General features: G+C 42.7%; 1 protein-coding gene across 2 annotated transcripts in view; it reads left to right on the top strand.

The window, feature by feature from the left end:
- Positions 1-18,280, top strand: part of LOC139272680 (sprouty-related, EVH1 domain-containing protein 2-like) — a 133,742-nt gene that overhangs the window by 25,753 nt on the left and 89,709 nt on the right. The window contains exon 1 of one of the 2 annotated variants that reach the window (XM_070888768.1): positions 6,882-6,928. The exons of the other annotated variant lie outside the window; for it this stretch is intronic. Within the exon in view, the coding sequence (XP_070744869.1) occupies positions 6,912-6,928 (17 nt within the window). The 5' untranslated portion in view covers positions 6,882-6,911. Of the gene's footprint in view, positions 1-6,881; positions 6,929-18,280 lie in introns of those variants that run through there. 2 annotated transcript variants of the gene reach the window in all.

Below are 18,280 nucleotides of genomic sequence, written 5' to 3'. Positions count from 1 at the left end.
CGTCATGAATGGAGATTCCAACCCACTGCTTGCAGTTGACTTGTGATCAAAGTTAATCATCTAATGAATAAATGTTCATAATTCTATTTAGAGACCCACCAGTTCATGGCCACATTAGTAGATGTGGTGTATCCTGTATTTGTGGGTTACATTCCTGATGTCTAACTGAGCGCTCTCTTATAAAGTCGGCCAAACTTGTTGACAAATATATATAGCTGACATATGAGTAACATCACTAAGCTGAGGGTGATGAAGACCCTGGTTTGGTTTGTGTGTTTTATATAAAATTTGAAGGATGGATTTTGAAGATCAGCAAGTGTTTTGTAAATTCAATTGTGGACTTGGCCAACTATTGATAATCTTGGCTATTAGAAAGCAATGTATTCTATTGTGGGGTTAGCTGTGGAAGAGAAACTTTTGGGAAAAAAGACTGGCGACGGTAAAGTTTCAGCTAGTTTGGTCACCTGAAAGAGGAAATGAATTGTCAATTATGTTGCTGGATATTGCAGTGAAAGAGAAAGGGGAGGTTCAAGAATGTGGGTATGGACACCTGAAGTGGAGCAGGTGTAAATGTGGGCCTTCGACAGTGATTTATCCTGCAGGTACCGGCCTCGAACCTATCGCTACAGTGTCTGCTCCAGCCAGACGCTATCCTGTTTACACTGGCTGGAACTCCAAGTTGTTTCTGCCCTGGAGAGAGTTCTGCACATACATGAATATGCACTGTCCTAACATGAATTAACTGCCATGGGAACCCCGCCCCTTGGGCACTATTTAAATCTGGTTTGGCGCTCTTCATGCAGTGTCCAACCCAAGTAATAAGAACAACCCCTCGAGCCTGTTTCGCAATTCAATGAGATCGCGGCTGTGACCTAACTCTATTTACCCGCCTTTGCCCCATATCCTTCAATACCCTGGGTTAACAGAAACCCATCAATCTCAGATTTAAAATGAACAGTTGATCTAGCATCATCTGCCATTTGCAGAAGAGAGTTCCAAATCTCTACCACCCTTTATGTGCAGATATGTTTCCTAACTTCACTCTTGAAAGGCCTGGCTTTTTTAGGCTAGCTTCCCCAACTGTCGGAAATAGTTTCTCTCTCTCTATACCCAATCAGCAATGTGAGACTACCCCTTCTAGGTGAGTCATGCACTGCTTCTCTCAAGTCCTCTAACATTTAAACAGAGGAAGAAAGACTTGCATTTATACAGCACCTTTCATGGCCACTGGACATCTCAAAGAGCTTTACAGCCAATGAGGTACTTTTTGAAGTGTAGTCACTGTTGTAATTCAGGAAATGTGGCAGCCAATTTGCGCACCGCAAGCTCCCACAAACAGCAGTGTGATAATGACCAGGTAACCTGTTTTTGTTATGTTGATTGAGAGATGAATATTGCCCAGGACATGAGATTTCAGCATTGGTGCCAAGGGGAAGCAGTAACGCAAAATACCGGTTTCAAACTCCAATGTACCAAGGAGGAAGGACAGTGATTCTAAAAACAATCTGGTCCAGTGCCAATCTGTCGTCAGTAGGGTTCTTAAATTGTCATAATAAATTGGTTGTTGCTAAATTGATGTGGTCTTGTCGGCTATCTTTAAATTTGCCTGATATGGGCCTCGTAGCACAGTGCCATAGGAGCTCAACGTTGTTCATGGCATGTCAGAATATTGGCTGTTTTATCGAAGACTGGAGTATATATATAATACAGCACATCATATTCTGCTGCATTGGTGGAGATATTTAAATCTGCCCCGTCTCTATAAGGTCATAGTGCTGTAAAGGGTACCTCCTGAGGTCAGTTAGAGGCTAGGTTTGCTGTTCCAGAGGGGAGTTTGTAAATTAACAGCTAATTGCCAATCCCGGGCAAAATAAACAGAGACTGACTCCCCTTTTTTCCAACCTTTTTAATGCGGGTTCATTTGTACAGTCCTTTTTCGATCTAGGTGTGATTTGTTCTGTTGTGAATAGTTGAACCAAGCTGGCTGCACACCTATGACACTTTCACCTTGACTAAACTATTCATAACTATTCGTGACTTGGATTGCCATCACTGGAAGTTCTGACATGCTGACAATTTACTTGGCTTGTACGATATGAACAGTTCACTGAGATTCTTCCATGTAGCTGTATCACGACAACTAGTGATGCATGAAAAGGAGATTTCAGTATTAAGCCCTCATGGGGCGAGCTAACTCTGCTATTTCTGGAGCGCGAATGTTTTCTTACTTTGATCTTTGAAGCATGAGCACCAGGGGTTGTTACAGGGGCTATACATAGAGGAGTTGTGTAATTAAGTTATTCAAAAACGGAGATTGGTTGAATAGTTGAAGAATCTGCTGCTTGCCACAAGCATCGAGACTATTTTTGATGCTTTTATAATAATCCCATACATCAGCTTTTGAATTATAGCACTGTTACATGTTTGACTCTTCCTTGGCTTCGTAATATCCTGTACCAATTTCTGCTAAGTCAGAAGATTGTGGGTTTAAGCTCCACTCCAGAACTGCAGCGCATAATATAGGTTGCCATTTCAGTCCAGTGCTGAGGGAGTGCTATGTTGTTGGAGATGCCATCTTTCGTATGAGGCGTTAAACCAAAGCACCATCTACCTGTTCAGGTGGATGTAAAATATCCAGTGGGACTATTCAAGGAAGAGCAAGGGTAGTTCTCCAACATTTGTCCCTTAATCACCAAAACAGATTAGTTGATCGTTTATCCCATTTGCTGTTTGTGGGACCTTGTGTTTACAAACTGGTGGCCATGTTTGCCTTCATATAGTGACTACACTTTTTTTTTTAATTCATTGGCTGAGAGACATTTTGGACATGAAAGGTACTGTATAAATCCACGTTCATTTGTTCTTCACGCAGCCGATCAAAACCAACTTCTACTAAATTTCTGAAAATTGTATATGAAAGGAGGGACTTTAGTCGACATAAAATCCATTATACTTCGCTGGGCTGAGAGGGTTGTCTTGAGAGAAGAGATTGAGTAAAATGGGCCTATACTCTTGAGTTTAGGAGAATGAGAGGTGATGTAATTGAAATGTATAAAATTCTTAGAGAGCTTGACAGGGTAGATGCTGAGAGGTTGTTTCCCTTGGCTAGAGGATCTAGAACTAGGAGTCATAGTCTCAGGATAAGGGGTTGGCCATTTAGGACTAAGATGAGAAGTTTCTTCACTCAGGAAGGTTGTGAAACTTTGAAATTCTCTACCCTAGAGGGCTGTGGATGCTCAGTCGTTGAGTATATTCAAGACAGAGATCAATAGACTTTTGTGTACTAATAGAATCAAGGGATATGGGGATACGACGGGAAAGTGCAGTTGAGGTAGACGATCATTCTCTGGTTGGCAACCAGTAACTAGTGGGGTGCCGCAGGGATCAGTGCTGGGGCCCCAACAATTTACAATCTATATTAACGACTTGGAAGAAGGGACTGAGTGTAACGTAGCCAAGTTTGCTGATGCTACAAAGATGGGAGGTAAAGCAATGTGTGAGGAGGACACACAAAATCTGCAAAAGAACATAGACAGACTAAGTGAGTGGGCAAACATTTGGCAGATGGAGTATAATGTTGGAAAGTGTGAGGTCATGCACTTTGGCAGAAAAAAATCGAAGAGCAAGTTATTATTTAAATAGAGAAAGATTGCAAAGTGCTGCAGAACAACGGGACCTGGGGGTACTTGTGCATGAAACTCAAAAGGATAGTATGCAGGTACAGCAAGTGATCAAGAAGTCCAATGGAATCTTGCCTTTATTGCAAAGGGGATGGTGTATAAAAGCAGGGAAGTCTTGCTACAGTTATACAGGGTATTGGTGAGGCCACACCTGGAATACTGCGTGCAGTTTTAGTTTCCATATTTACGAAAGGATATACTTGTTTTGGAGGCAATTCAGAGAAGGTTCACTGGGTTGATTCTGGAGCTGAGGGGGTTGACTTAGGACGAAAGGTTGAGTAGGTTGGGTCTCTACTCATTGGAATTCAGAAGAATGAGAGGTGATCTTATCGAAAAACGTCTAAGATTATGAGGGGGCTTGACAAGATAGATGCAGAGAGGTTGTTTCCACTAATAGGGGAGACTAGAGGTAGAGGGCATAATCTTAGAATAAGGGTCCGCCCATTTAAAACCAAGATGAGGAGAAATTTCTTCTCTGAGGGTTGTAAATCTGTGGAATTTGCTACCTGAGAGCTGTGGAAGCTGGGACATTGAATAAATATAAGACAGAAATAGACAGTTTCTTAAACGATAAGAGGTTATGGGGAGCGGGCAGGGAGATGGACCTGAGTCCATGATCGGATCAGCCATGATCGTATTGAATGGCGGAGCAGGCTCGAGGGGCCGTATGGCCTACTCCTGCTCTTATTTCTTATGTTCATGATCACAAGTTTATTATTACCTCCATGCAAGCAATCTTCAGATGGAGAATCGGGAAAATTGGTCACGCTAATTGCTGGTTGGGGTGTAGGGTGTCGCTGAATGTGTGATGAAAGCCCGGTGCTAGTTACTTCCTATGCCGAAGATAAAGTCCTCGGCAGTCACAACATCCAATATTACAGGCTGGCTGTGAACTATCTGTGCTGGCAGAATTGTGAAAGCCGATAACTGCAGTTTTAAGATGCCGAATCCCTAGCACTCTGGTAGAGATGCGAATGATCAGCTTAGAGGTGTGCAGTCTGTAGTCCATGGATCATTGTGTGGGTGAGTGCCTCTTCATTCGACCGCACATTTTTGAAATTTTCCCTTCTACTTTTAAAGTGATGTAAAAAAAAACGTGACTAAACCTGGTCTTGAAGAAAGGAAAAAGTTGATACAAGTTTAAAAGCATTGTTTACATGATTTTAATGGTGCTTTTGCTGGGAGATCCAGTTTCTGCAAAGCTAACTAAATGTGTGATTTGTGCCATTCATATAAAAATGGTGTTGAAAAGCAATATTTTCTATTTTATACTGTAATATGTTAGGTTTTACTTGCACTAATGGCACATTCAAGTTTTGTGTGTATATGTGAGAACATGCAAATAGCATCAACTGCTAGAACACTAATCTGCATACATACTTATCTGTATACAAGTTCACCCACCAGATAAGTATTTTAGCAGTAAAAAGAAAGACTTGCATTTCTATAGCATCCTTCACGACCTCTGGATGTCCCAAAGCAGTGTAAAGCCAATGAAGCACTTTTGAAGCGTAGTCACTGGTGTAATGTAGGAAAGGCGACAGCCAATTTGCACACAGCAAGCTCCCACAAACAGCAATGTGATATTGACCAGATAACCTGTTTGAGAGATGTTGGTTGAGGTATAATTATTGTCCAGGACACTGATGAGAACTCCCATGCTCTTCTTTGAAATATTGCCATGTGATCTTATACATCCATCTGAGAGAGCAGACGGGGCCTCTCTAACACCTCGTTTGAAAGACAACCCCTCTGACAGTGCAGCACTCAATACTGTACTGAAGCGTCGGCCTAGATTCTTTTTGTGCTCAAGTTTCTGGAGTGGGACTTGAACCCACAACCTTGTGACTCAGAGGCGTGAGCCACTGAGCCACAGCTGCTGCAATTTGCATATATATGCAATCCATTTCATCCAACCGTACATGCATCGAAATTTACTTGCTGGTAAAGTGTGGCACGGTGGGTGAAAGGTAGACTTGTGAAAAGTAGGTGGACTAGTTTGTTGTGATATGTCACGACAAAGAGCTGTTTCCAAAGGTGTTGCGCGGGACCCAGCAGCTTTACCTGTGCCAGGCAATCTTGCTGGAGGCATTTTAGATGCACTGAATTTTATAGTGCTGAACGGATGCCAATATTGACACCAAATTGATGCAACAGGACAGGTTCTCCTGGGTTGTCTGTATAGAGTTGTTACTGGTTCCTTTTAAAGGTCGAAAAAGAAAGAATTGTATTTATATTTGCCTTCTGATTCATCACCAGCATCTCAGAATATTTCCCGTACTATGAATTATTTTGAAGAGCAATGACTGTTAGGCAAATGTAGCAGGCATTTTATGCACAGCAGGATCACCAAGAGCAATGAAAGGAATGATCTGTTTCATGGGAACAAACAGGACCTCAGTTTAATATCTTCAACGTAGTTTGTGCTCAAATCCTGGAGTGGGGCTAAAACTCGCCAACCTTCTCAGCCACCGGCAAAAAGAGCAAATGCTTAACTTTAAAGGGAAACCTTTTGAGAGAGGTTATTGAAATATTAATAGATCTGTTTGATTTACATAAGTTTAGAAAGGGACTGTACAGATCTTGGGTGGGGGCAGGGTATATCTATGATTAAGGTATTTGTGCATTGACTTTCCTAGTTTTAAGATAGTTGGGGTAAATTTCAACAGGGTTCAGATGAGGTGTAATAGGACCTTGCCATTGATATGTTGGAATAGCGTGGCAATTTTAATGGGTGGAGTTGTTCTGCATACACAGGCTTTCAACAATGTTTGCTTTGAGTCATTTGTTGGTAGAATTATTGGGCCACATTTTTAAGATCATAGATGCTGATTAATAATACTTGTTTCAATTTAAAAAGGAGTACTTTTTTTTTAGCAACGATGGGGAATTGTTAGACATTATTCTGGATTTTTACTCATCCAGCATTCCTCCAGCCCCCAGCCGCCACATTTCTTTGCCTGAACAGCAGGATATGAATATGACATGAGGGAATTGTAGGTCTGTAAATGCAGACTGAACCTTCAATGACTCATCTGCATCAATTTAATGAATTTCAGAAGAAGACTGAATCATAGGCATAAAGTGCTATGTCAAACATCCATTTGGTGTGGATATAGTGAACGGTGGTACAGAGGGTTGTGAATTGTGTGAGATAATGTGACGCTTTATACCAAAAGCACCTAGGGTGTGTTGTGTACAGTGTTCTTGCAGCAATGTTTAAAGTTCAAAATGATCTGTGACGAGAGGTAAGCACATAGTTATTCAGTTTTATTGAAGGTTCGGCCCCATTATGTTTTACATCTGTTTTGACTTGTACTGGGCTCATACTTGGCTTTATGCGGGGAAACACCAGTATATTTCATTTTAGTGGCTCTGGTGGTGACTCTTGACAATTGTGTGTGTTTTGAGGGGAGAAAGCAATAGAATAATAAAGTAGAGTCTGTTTTAACAGTAAGTGTACTGTGCCAGATTGCTGACTGCACCATTAACTTGGCAATAAAATTACTTTTCATACCCTTCTCTTTTGAGTACAGTGGCTTCACATGGTCTGACAAATCTTTCAATAGTGCACTGATGAAACGCTGTATGTCTTTGCTCAGGGAAAACTGCACGTACAGGAATGCAGTGAATTTTGTGGATATGCTATAAAATTTTGTTACACTAGCTTACTATATATACAGTACTTCTAAGGATGTCTTAATTTGCAGCCGTTAGATTGCTGAAAAACTATAGATGAATGTATCATGTACACTTGGAGCTCCAGCTATACAAATGCTGCTACTTGAAACATTGGGTGTCGTTGAATTATTTGTTAATGACAAAGTTGAATTAAGTGTGAGTCTTTAGATTGCCAGGGATTCTTTGTTTCGCCAATATTCAGCTCTGTACACCGAGAAGTTACACAAGCAGAGTGCAATCAAGCATAGTCACAAGCTCTGCAGATTCCGATACCCCCTTCAGGTATTACAGCAGACACCTCTTCGGATATTGTACCACTAAAAACTAAGCATTGTGGTCTATTTACACGTTAATGAGTTGTGCCCATGCCCCTTGTTCTCCCCTTTTGGCACATGACCTCTTGTGGTGCTGCTGCTTCAGCAATTTTCTTTTATACCTGGACTTGCCTTTCATCATGTGCGACTTCCTGTCTTTGGATCAATTGCTGTATAATCAACTGTTGCTAGACTACCTCTCGAACCTTCTTCCTACCTTTCATGTTTTAACAGGTATGAAATCATAGAATCGTACAGCACCGAAGGAGGGCATTCGGCCCATCGAGCCTGCAGCAGCTCTTGCGCAGAGCAATCCAGTTAGTCCCGCACCCCTGCTCTTTCCCTATATCCCTGCAATTTATTTTCTCCAAGTATTTATCATTGTGTAAAGTTTTTCCGCATGTCGCCTCTGGTACTTTTGCCAATCACCTTAAATCTGTTCCCTCTAGTTATCGACCCTTCAGCCATTCAAAACCGTTTCTCTTTATTTACTCTAAAGACCTCTATCAAATTTCTTCTTCGCTTTCTCTGCTCCAAAGAGAACAAGCCCAGTTTCTCTAGTCTAGTCGAGTGACACTTAAAGGGTTGACGGTAGATAGGCAATGGCAAACACTTAAAGATCACATGGATGAACTTCAACAATTGTACATCCCAGTCTGGAGTAAAAATAAAACTGGGAAGGTGGCTCAACTGTGGCTAACAAGGGGAATTAAGGAAATTGTTAAATTCAACGAAGAGGCATATAAAGTGGCCAGAAAAAGCAGCAAACCTGAGGACTGGGAGAAATTTAGAATTCAACAGAGGAGGACAAAAGGTTTAATTAGGAGGGGGAAAATAGAGTATGAGAGGAAGCTTGCTGGGAACATAAAAACTGACTGCAAAAGCTTCTATAGATATGTGAAGAGAAAAAGATTAGTGAAGACAAACATAGGTCCCTTGCAGTCAGATTCAACTGAATTTTAATGGGGAAAAAAGAAATGGCGGACCAGTTAAACAAATACTTTGGTTCTGTCTTCACGAAGGAAGACACAAATAACCTTCCAGAAATACTTGGGGACCGAGAGTCTAGTGAGAAGGAGGAACTGAAGGAAATCCTTATTAGGTGGGAAATTGTGTTGGGGAAATTGATGGGATTGAAGGCCGATAAATCCCCGGGGCCTGATGTCTGCATCCCAGAGTACTTGAGGAAGTGGCCCTAGAAATAGTGGATGTATTGGTGATCATTTTCCAACAGTCTATTGACTCTGGATCAGTTCCTATGGACTGGAGGGTAGCAAATGTAACACCACTTTTTAAGAAAGGAAGGAGAGAAGAAACGGGTAATTATAGACCGGTTAGCCTGACATCAGTAGTGGGGAAAATGTTGGAATCGATTATTAAAGATGAAATAGCAGCGCATTTGGAAAGCAGTGACAGGATCAGTCCAAGTCAGCATGGATTTATGAAAGGGAAATCATGCTTGACAAATCTTCTAGAATTTTTTGAGGATGTAACTAGTAGAGTGGACAAGGGAGAACCAGTGGATGTGGTGTATTTGGAATTTCAAAAGGCTTTTGACAAGGTCCCGCACAAGAGATTGGTGTGCAAAATTAAAGCACATGGTATTGCGGGTAATGTACTGACTTGGATAGAGAACTGGTTGGCAGACAGGAAGCAGAGAGTCGGGATAAACGGGTCCTTTTCAGAATGGCAGGCAGTGACTAGTGGGGTGCTGCAGGGCTCAGTGCTGGGACCCCAGCTATTTACAATATACATTAATGATTTAGATGAAGGAATTGAGTGTAACATCTCCAAGTTTGCAGATGACACTAAGCTGGGTGGCGGTGTGAGCTGTGAGGAGGACGCTAAGAGGCTACAGGGTGAGTTGGACAGGTTAGGTGAGTGGGCAAATGCATGGCAGATGCAGCATAATGTGGATAAATGTGAGGTTATCCATTTGGTGGCAAAAACACGAAGGCAGAATATTATCTGAGTGGCGGCAGATTAGGAAAAGGGGAGGTGCAACGAGACCTGAGTGTCATGGTACGTCAGTCATTGAAAGTGGGCATGCATGTACAGCAGGTGGTGAAGAAGGCAAATGGTATGTTGGCCTTCATAGCTAGGGGATTTGAGTATAGGAGCAGGGAGGTCTTACTGCAGTTGTACAGGGCCTTAGTGAGACCTCACCTGGAATATTGTGTTCAGTTTTGGTCTCCTAATCTGAGGAAGGACTTCCTTGCTATTGAGGGAGTGCAGCGAAGGTTCACCAGACTGATTCCCAGGATGGCTGGACTGACCTATGAGGAGAGACTGGATCGACTGGGCCTGTATTCACTGGAGTTTAGAAGGATGAGAGGGGATCTCATAGAAACATATAAAATTCTGATGGGACTGGACAGGTTAGATGCAGGAAGAATGTTCCCAACGTTGGGGAAGTCCAGAACCAGGGGACATAGTCTAAGGATAAGGGGTAAGCCATTTTGGACTGAGATAAGGAGAAACTTCTTCACTCAGAGAGTTGTTAACCGGTGGAATTCCCTACCGCAGAGAGTTGTTGATGCCAGTTCATTGGATATATTCAAGAGGAAGTTAGATTTGGCCCTTACGTCTAAAGGGATCAAGGGGTATGGAGAGAAGGTAGGAAGGTAGTACTGAGGTGAATGATCAGCCATGATCTTATTGAATGGTGGTGGAGGCTCGAAGGGCTGAATGGCCTACTGCACCTATTTTCTATGTTTCTATCCTCTCCCTCATATGCCCTCCCCAGGCACAGCAAGTTTATACAGTGAGTAGACTAGCCAGACAAGACCAGGATGATCCCAAGTGCAATCCCCGCAGTCTTCTAAATTTAGTTTATCTCCGCCCCATCAGCAGCAGGCATGGCACAATGGGTCTCTGCACCTCTGGGTTAGCAAGAGGAAAATGGACCAAGGTTTCTGCTCCGAACTGCAGTCTGGCGATCTGATCTGGAAGCATGTGTGAACTTAAATTGGGTACGGACATGATTGAGTTTGGCTATGATCCATCTGGAGGTCAAAAACCTACCTACTCACGGTCATTGCAGAGGGTCATTCATAGAAAATAGCCTCATGGCAATGTATTGGATGGTAACAGGTACCAGTGGAATGAAACCCCAGCATGGAGTCAACAGTTTCAGGAGAGGACTTTTGGAGGACAACATAAAATTATGGGAGAACAATTGGTGTGAAAAAGGGTCTTACCATGTCAATGACATGCGACTTTCTGCTGCTGCACATTTAGATTTCGAGAGAGCATAAATGAACTGCACGTACATTAAGCATAGTTGCTAAGTTCCTTCTGTCGACACAGTTGTTTGGTTGGGGGCGCTGGGAGAGGCGGCAGGAGGAGGTGGGGATGGAGAGGAGAAAATCCTAATCAATAATAGCTTGGTTCTAGAAAGTTTACTCACCTTTTACTTCCTTTTCTCTTCCTTTTCCTTCTCTTTTTCACTCCCCTCTCTTTTTCCTCTCCCCTACCCCCCACCAGTTACAAAGTTAAAACACATTCAGACCTTGGCTGTACCTAGTTTTTCCACTGTCTTCAGCCTTGTCACAGTCCAAGTGCAGATTTTTTGTGGTCATTCATGCATGACTCAGTAAATGTTCTTGTGTTCTTTTGAGCTAAAATTGTCTTTCCACATCCTCTTCTCTTCTCTCTCTCTCTCTTCCCACCCCCGCCTCCCCACAACCTGCATAATTATGTGGCACGGTGCATATATTACCCGTAATCTTGTAAATACCAATCGTTTTGACCATTTGAAAGGATTTGTTTTCGTGTTAAGTTACCAGACCTACTTTGAAAAGCTGCAACTTATTTTCATACTGGCATATCTGAGGGTCACCAACTCGATTGGAGGGGCGAGGGGGTGGTTGGCATCTCAAACAGACCAACGTTCCGTGTATTACTACTTAGAATGATTGAAATGAAGTCATTGGGAGCCAGCGGAATTCCCTGCCTGCAATCCTGTCAATCGCTGGCTGCTTAAATAGTCCTTGAGTGCACTGGTACATTTCCAAGAAAGACAGACTAGCAGTAATTAATGTACAGGGTACTACTGTTGCTTGCTTGAATAGAAGGTGCAGCAAGGGCTTGAAGCAAGTAGTCAACAACTTTGTTTCAAACAGTTATTTTGAGTGAGTAGAAATAGGAAGTCTTGGAGGAGCATGAAACAATACACTGCTGCTTGCTATTTTTAATTTTTGATTTTGGGCCAAAGCAAGGCCAAAAATTGAGCAGTTTAGTTTGTGAAATGTTATGTGGTTAAACCACGGGTAGGGATGTTTCTCTCCGAAGACTTGTACTGACCAGCCATTCTAATTGTTGCACTGCTATGAGGTTTGATTCTGATACAGATTTAATGGTGAAAATGAGAAGTGTGAAGTAAATACAAAGGAGAGGAGTTAATTTTTTTTCCATAATTTCTTGTATTTCTATAGTACCTTTCACAATCTCAGGATGTCCCAAAGCACTTTACAGCCAATGAAGTAATTTTGAAGTGTAGTCACTGTTGTAATGTAGGACACGTGGCAGTTTGCACACAGCAAGCTCCCGCAAACAGCAATGTGATAACAACCAGATAATCTGTTTTTGTTAGGTAGATTGAGAGATAAATATTGGCCAAGACACCAGGGAGAAGTCGTCTCCTCTTCGAAATAGTGCCATGGGATCTTTTACGTCCACCTGAGAGGACAGACGCAGCCTTGGTTTAACGTCTCATCCGAAAGACTGCACCTCCAACGGTGCAGTGCTCGCTCAGCACTGCACTGGAGTGTCAGCCTAGATTTTTGTCTCGAGTCCCTGTAGTGGGACTTGAGCTCACAACCTTCTGTCTCTGAGATGAGGGTGCTACCCACTGAGCCACGGCTAACAGGGTTGATTGTATAAGAACATAAGAAATAGGAGCAGGAGTAAGCCATTTGGCCCCTCGAGCCTGCTCCGCCATTCAATAAGATCATGGCTGATCTGATCATGGATTCAGTTCCACTTCCCTGCCCGCTCCCCATAACCCTTTATTCCCTTATCGCTCAAAAATCTGTAACTCCGCCTTAAATATATTCAATGACCCAGCCTCAATAGCTTTCTGGGGCAGAGAATTCCACAGATTTACAACCCTCCGAGAAGAAATTTCTCCTCATCTCAGTTTTAAATGGGCGGTCCCTTATTCTAAGACTATGTCCCCTAGTTTTAGTTTCCCCTATGAGTGGAAATATCCTCTCTGCATTCACATTATCTTATAACTTTCAATAAGATCACCTCTCATTCATCTGAACTCCAATGAGTAGAGGCCCAATCTATCTTAAGTCAACCCCCTCATCTCCGGAATCAACCTAGTGAACCTTCTCTGAACAGCCTCCAATGCAAGTATATCCTTCCTTAAATACGGAGACCAAAACTGTAAGCAGTATTCCAGGTGTGGCCTCACCAATACCCTGTACAGTTGTAGCAGTATATATGTCTAAGGCATGCGAAGATTTGAGGATTTTAATGTCTTTGATATCTGGAAAATTGCTGATGTAAAAAACATTTGTTTTGTTTACACAGAAGGCTTACTACTTTTAATTTAATGGCTTGGAATATATATATAGTAGCAAACATCTGTTTGATATGTGTTTAACCTTTGTATTTATGACTGAAAATCAACAATTTTTTTAATGAGGTGAGGCTCCTCAGTTTTGCATAAACTAGGGTTGTATTCCTTGGAATTTAGAAGGTTAAGGGGTGATTTGATCAAAGTTTTCAAGATATTAAGGGGAACTGATAGAATAGATAGAGAGAGACTATTTCTGCTGGATGGAGAGGGGCATAGTCTTAAAAATTAGAGCCAGGCCTTTCAGGAGTGAAGTTAGGAAACACTTCTACACACAACAGGTGGTAGAAGTTTGGAACTCTCTGCTGCAAACAACAATTGAAGCTAGGTCAATTATTAACTTTAAATCTGAGATCGATTTCCGTTAACCAAAGGTATTAAGGGATATGGGGCAAAGGGATATGGAGCTAGGTCACAGATCAGCCATGATCTCATTAAATGGCGGAACAGGTTAGAGGGGCGAATTGGCCTACTCCTGTTCCTTTGTTCCAATTTTCGAACTTTGAGACCTTGCTTTGTTGCTGTTGGGTACTAACTCAAACCTTTTCTTGTGATTCAGCAAGAGTCGAATGTAACTGTTTTATGCCAAACTTGTTGAGGACAGGGAAGAAGGAGGAGGGATTGAAGGCTTTTGGAAATTAATTGAAAAGTTACTATGTTTTGATCTGGAATCATCAAAGGATGCTTATGTTGTTACTGGTTAATATTTGTAGAAATTAGATGGAATATACCACTAGATTTTCTTTTCATTGCATGGCACTTAATTAAGTTCTTTGATATTTGAAAAGTGGTGGTTATTAGTTGGGATGTGGAAACTATTGTAATAAACGTTTTTGAAGAGTCATCTTTCTAGTTGCTGTCTTGTCTTTAGTGCTCATCCAAACAATCTGCTTTTCTAAAAAAAATGATTAGCAAGCAGTACAGAAAAATGAGTTTTAAAAAGTCTATTGTACTTGTTTAAGGTCATTAAAGGATGTAGCTACATAATCCAAATCAAAAAGTGGATATTTTACTCCAGTCAGATCAAAGCTTGCTCAATTTAACAAACAAAAGGAACATTTCAAACTGTTTCCAGAGCAGCAAGGAGTTAAATACAAAAGTATAATGCTGCGGATGCTGGAAATCTGCAATAGGAACCGAAAATGCTGAAAAACACTCAACCAGTCAAGCAGCATCTGTGGAGAGAGAAACAGAGTTAAGGTTTCAGGCTCGAGGGGCTGTATGGCCTACTCCTGCTCCTATTACTTATGTTCTTATGTAATTGTAACACTGACAGGTTAGTCCTTGCCTAAAAAGGAAATAAAAAATGGGCCACATTTTCACACTTCATTTTTCACAAGATAATTATAATTTCAACTTATTTTCATTACCTAACATTTAAACAAATGCAATAGACATTTGAAATACAATCAGAAAATGCTGTAAACACTCAGCTGGTCAGGCAGCATCTGTGGAGAAAGAATCATCATCATAGGCAGTCCCTTGAAACGAGGATGATTTGCTTCCACGCCAAAAAAGGATAAGTTCACATGTTCCAATGAAGGACCTAAAATTCCAGATCCTGAACTACATCCTGAAGGGTGGAAGATGCCTGTGCATGGATTTTGTTAACACGTGGTGGCCATTGCACACCAGCCACCACACGGGCTTGACAGAGCTAGGTCTTGGTCCAGTGGCAAGGATTACCCAAGGTGACTGGAGACCTACTCTACTGCACGTACCTAGTGCGCACACATATCGCAGTGTGGGCTGGCCCGTGCCGCCCCTGGCTCCCAATTCACGCCTTCCCTGGGCCCCGATCACATCCATCCACAGTTTCTCGCCACTCCTTCGCCCCGACCTCGCTGCTCCTGCTGTTCCTGCCCACACTCCAATCACCGACCTGGACCTTGATGACGTCACTCTTTATTGCCATCGCAGCTCGTGCTGCTCCCTGGAGTAGTATGTCTCTGCGCTGCTCCCAGGCCGCTGCTCGCCACTCCTTTTATGGCCCCGACCTGCCGCTGGTGTTCTCAAGTAGGTCGGGGCCTCCAACAAAGGTAACGTCTCGGGTCTTTCATCAGAACTGGAAAAGGTTAGAGATGTAACAGATTTTAAGCAAGTACAGAGGCAGGGAAAGAACAAAAGGGTAGGTCTGTGATGGGGTGGAAGACAGAAGAGAGTAAATGACAAAAGGGATGATGATGCAATGGGGATGGTAGTGGGACAAGTAAAGAAAGACAAGATGAGGTGTAAATGGAAACAGCAGAATCATTGCCAACAGCTGCTGCCTGGGAAATCAAGGGGCAGTGGTGATCATCTGACAGCTGCTGAGGAAGATGTGGCTGTGAAAGTTAGTTTTAATAGAGAATTAAATAAATTTTTGTTAGGGGGATTAAAACAGTGATTTGGCCACTGGAAACATCCAAGCAATACATTCTATCTTCCATTATGCCATGTATAATCACATTTTCATGACCATGCTATTTTAATATCGATCTTGTACAATCCCTCCTAACATTCGTCGGTGCGTTTTTGAAACTTTTCTTTAATAACTACTTGCCTTCATGACTATGTCTGGCGCTGTGACTGTACTATAATATTTCTGCTGTACCTTTTGTGTTGCCCTTTTAAGTTACACAACTTGTTCCAGCCACATCATTTGATGTGCAGTTTACTCCTGTGACAATTCAGCACCCTAGCTGCCTCCATGTTATATTTGGGACTGTTGTCCGCTACCAAAATTCTCTTTCATTCCTCGGTTACCAGTGGGCCAAGCGATTGGGCTGATCCAGCTTTTCTTGCAAGCCAGCTGCACAGATTTCCTAGAGTGCTGCACAGTCGCGCTGCTGCTGCTTCCGTATGGTAGTAGCAAATCAAATATCAATATCGGTCAGATATCCAGGCCAAAGCTTCCGGTGTAACAGCGTGGATATCTTGTAGGCTGTCTGTGAATTTTCTCTGAGGGCAGTGCTCAATGATATGCTCCAGGGTCTGATTAGAAGCTCCACAGTCGCACGATGGGGATACTTTAATCTTCCACCTATGGAGAAGGTGGCAGCATCTACCATGACCAGTTCTGAGGCGGTTGATGGTTGTCCACTGTATACGAGGAAGATTTGATCCTTCAGATTGTACTGTGGGATCCACTATAAGGAATCCATTCCGTATGTGGCAGTTCTTTAAACATTCCTCCATCGGTTGGTTTTCTAGATTTGAGACGGGTTGGTGGTAGGTTGTTCAAGTCGGCCTGGATGGCTATGTCTTTGCTGGTGTAGCGGTTGTATTCTCTGGAGACTGCATATTCACAGCGTAGATGTGGTGGTGCAATGTTTGCAAGCATGGGCAGCTAATGTGATGGTATCTCTAAAAGCATACCATAGTAGAATTCAGCTGGACATCAACGGATTTGACATGCGGACTTGATACCCATGCCGGAGAGCAGCTGTAGAATACACCAGGATGAGTGCTGCCGTACGAAGGGTTTGAGCGTCTGCTCCCCATGTGGATCTGGTGAGTTTCTGGATCAAGTTGACCCTACTCTTTTTAGTTTCTTTCCAAGGTTCTGGAGATGTTTATATAACAGGGGTGCGATCATGCGTGACTGCTAAATTGGAGGCTTTTTGGCACCGCAAAAGAAGACTTTCAAAGCTTGGTTTGCTTGATGGGTGTTGAGGTGGAATGTTGAGATGACAGTCTTTTACGGGTTTGGCCAGACTCGCCATCAGCAGAAGTGGGCCTCCATCCTCTCTAAATCATTGGTCAGTGTCTCCTCGGTGATGGACAGATTCATGTTTTGTGTGACCAAGGCAACGTCATCAGCGTATACAAACTTGCGGGACTCTGTTTCGGGCAGGTCACTGGTGTAAACGTTTAATAATATGGGTGCCAGGACAGAACCCTGAGAGTCTGTTGTTCAGTATCCTATAACTGCTCTTCTGGGTGCCAGAGTACACACGGAAGCATCGGTTGCTAAGCATGGAGTTGAGAAGATGGATTGTTCTGTAGGGTAAAAGGGTGGAGAGCTTGAACAGCAGTCCATGTTTCCATACTGTGTCATACGCCACTGACAGGTCCACGAGTGCTACAGTGGTCTTGAGCTGGCACTGGAAACCTGCTTCAATGTGCGTTGTTAAAGTTATTACTTAGTTCCAGCAGTTACGGCCGCTCCGGAAGCCCACTTTATCTTTAGGAATGGTTGGCTCGATAATCGGGGCTAGTCTGTGGAGTAGTCGCCTCTCCAGCACTTTATAACAAGTGCAACGTAAGGAGATTGGATGGTAGCTGGAGGCTTCACAAGTATTCGTCCTCTGCTTCAGGAGGTCATTTATTTTAGTCTCCCTCCAAATAGGTAGAATTTTACCTGTTGCCAGTACCTCAGAGAAGGAGGTCAACTATCTCTTCGCTTTCGGTTACGCTGCTTAAAGGGACCATTGCTTGGTGTGAGTTACGCGTTCAATCTGGAGTCCCTTCCAAGATTCAGATTTTTGTACTTTTAAGTATTCACTTACAAGCACATTATTTCTATCCAGCTGTCGGAGTGGGTCCTCAGAGAGAGTTGTCAGCTCTGGCTCAGTGGGTAGCACTCTTGCTTCTGAGTCAGAAGGTTGTGGGTTCAAGTCCCACTCCAGAGAGCACAAAAATTTGGGTTGACACTCCAGTGCAGTGCTGAGGGAGTGCTGCACTGTCGGAGGTGTCATCTTTCAGATGAGATGTTAAACTGAGGCCCCGTCTGCACGCTCAGGGGACGTAAAAGATCCCATGGCACTATTTTGAAGAAGAGCAGGGGAGTTATCCCCTGTGTCCTGGCCAATATTTACCCTCAATCAACCTAACAAAAACAGATTATATGGTCATTATCACATTGCTGTTTGTGTGTGCGTAAATTGGCTGCTGTGTTTCCTACATTCCAACAGTGACTACACTTCTAAAAGTACTTCATTGGCTGTAAAGCGTTATGGGATGTCCTGAGGTCGTGAAAGGTGCTATAGAAATGCAAGTTTTTTTTTTCTTTTTAAGTTTCAAAAGCACAATCTTAA

This window comes from Pristiophorus japonicus, chromosome 9, assembly GCF_044704955.1.
Source record: "Pristiophorus japonicus isolate sPriJap1 chromosome 9, sPriJap1.hap1, whole genome shotgun sequence".
Taxonomy (NCBI): domain Eukaryota; kingdom Metazoa; phylum Chordata; class Chondrichthyes; family Pristiophoridae; genus Pristiophorus; species Pristiophorus japonicus.
The sequence above is the reverse complement of the archived record's forward strand: the minus strand, read 5'-3'. Positions and strand labels throughout refer to the sequence as shown.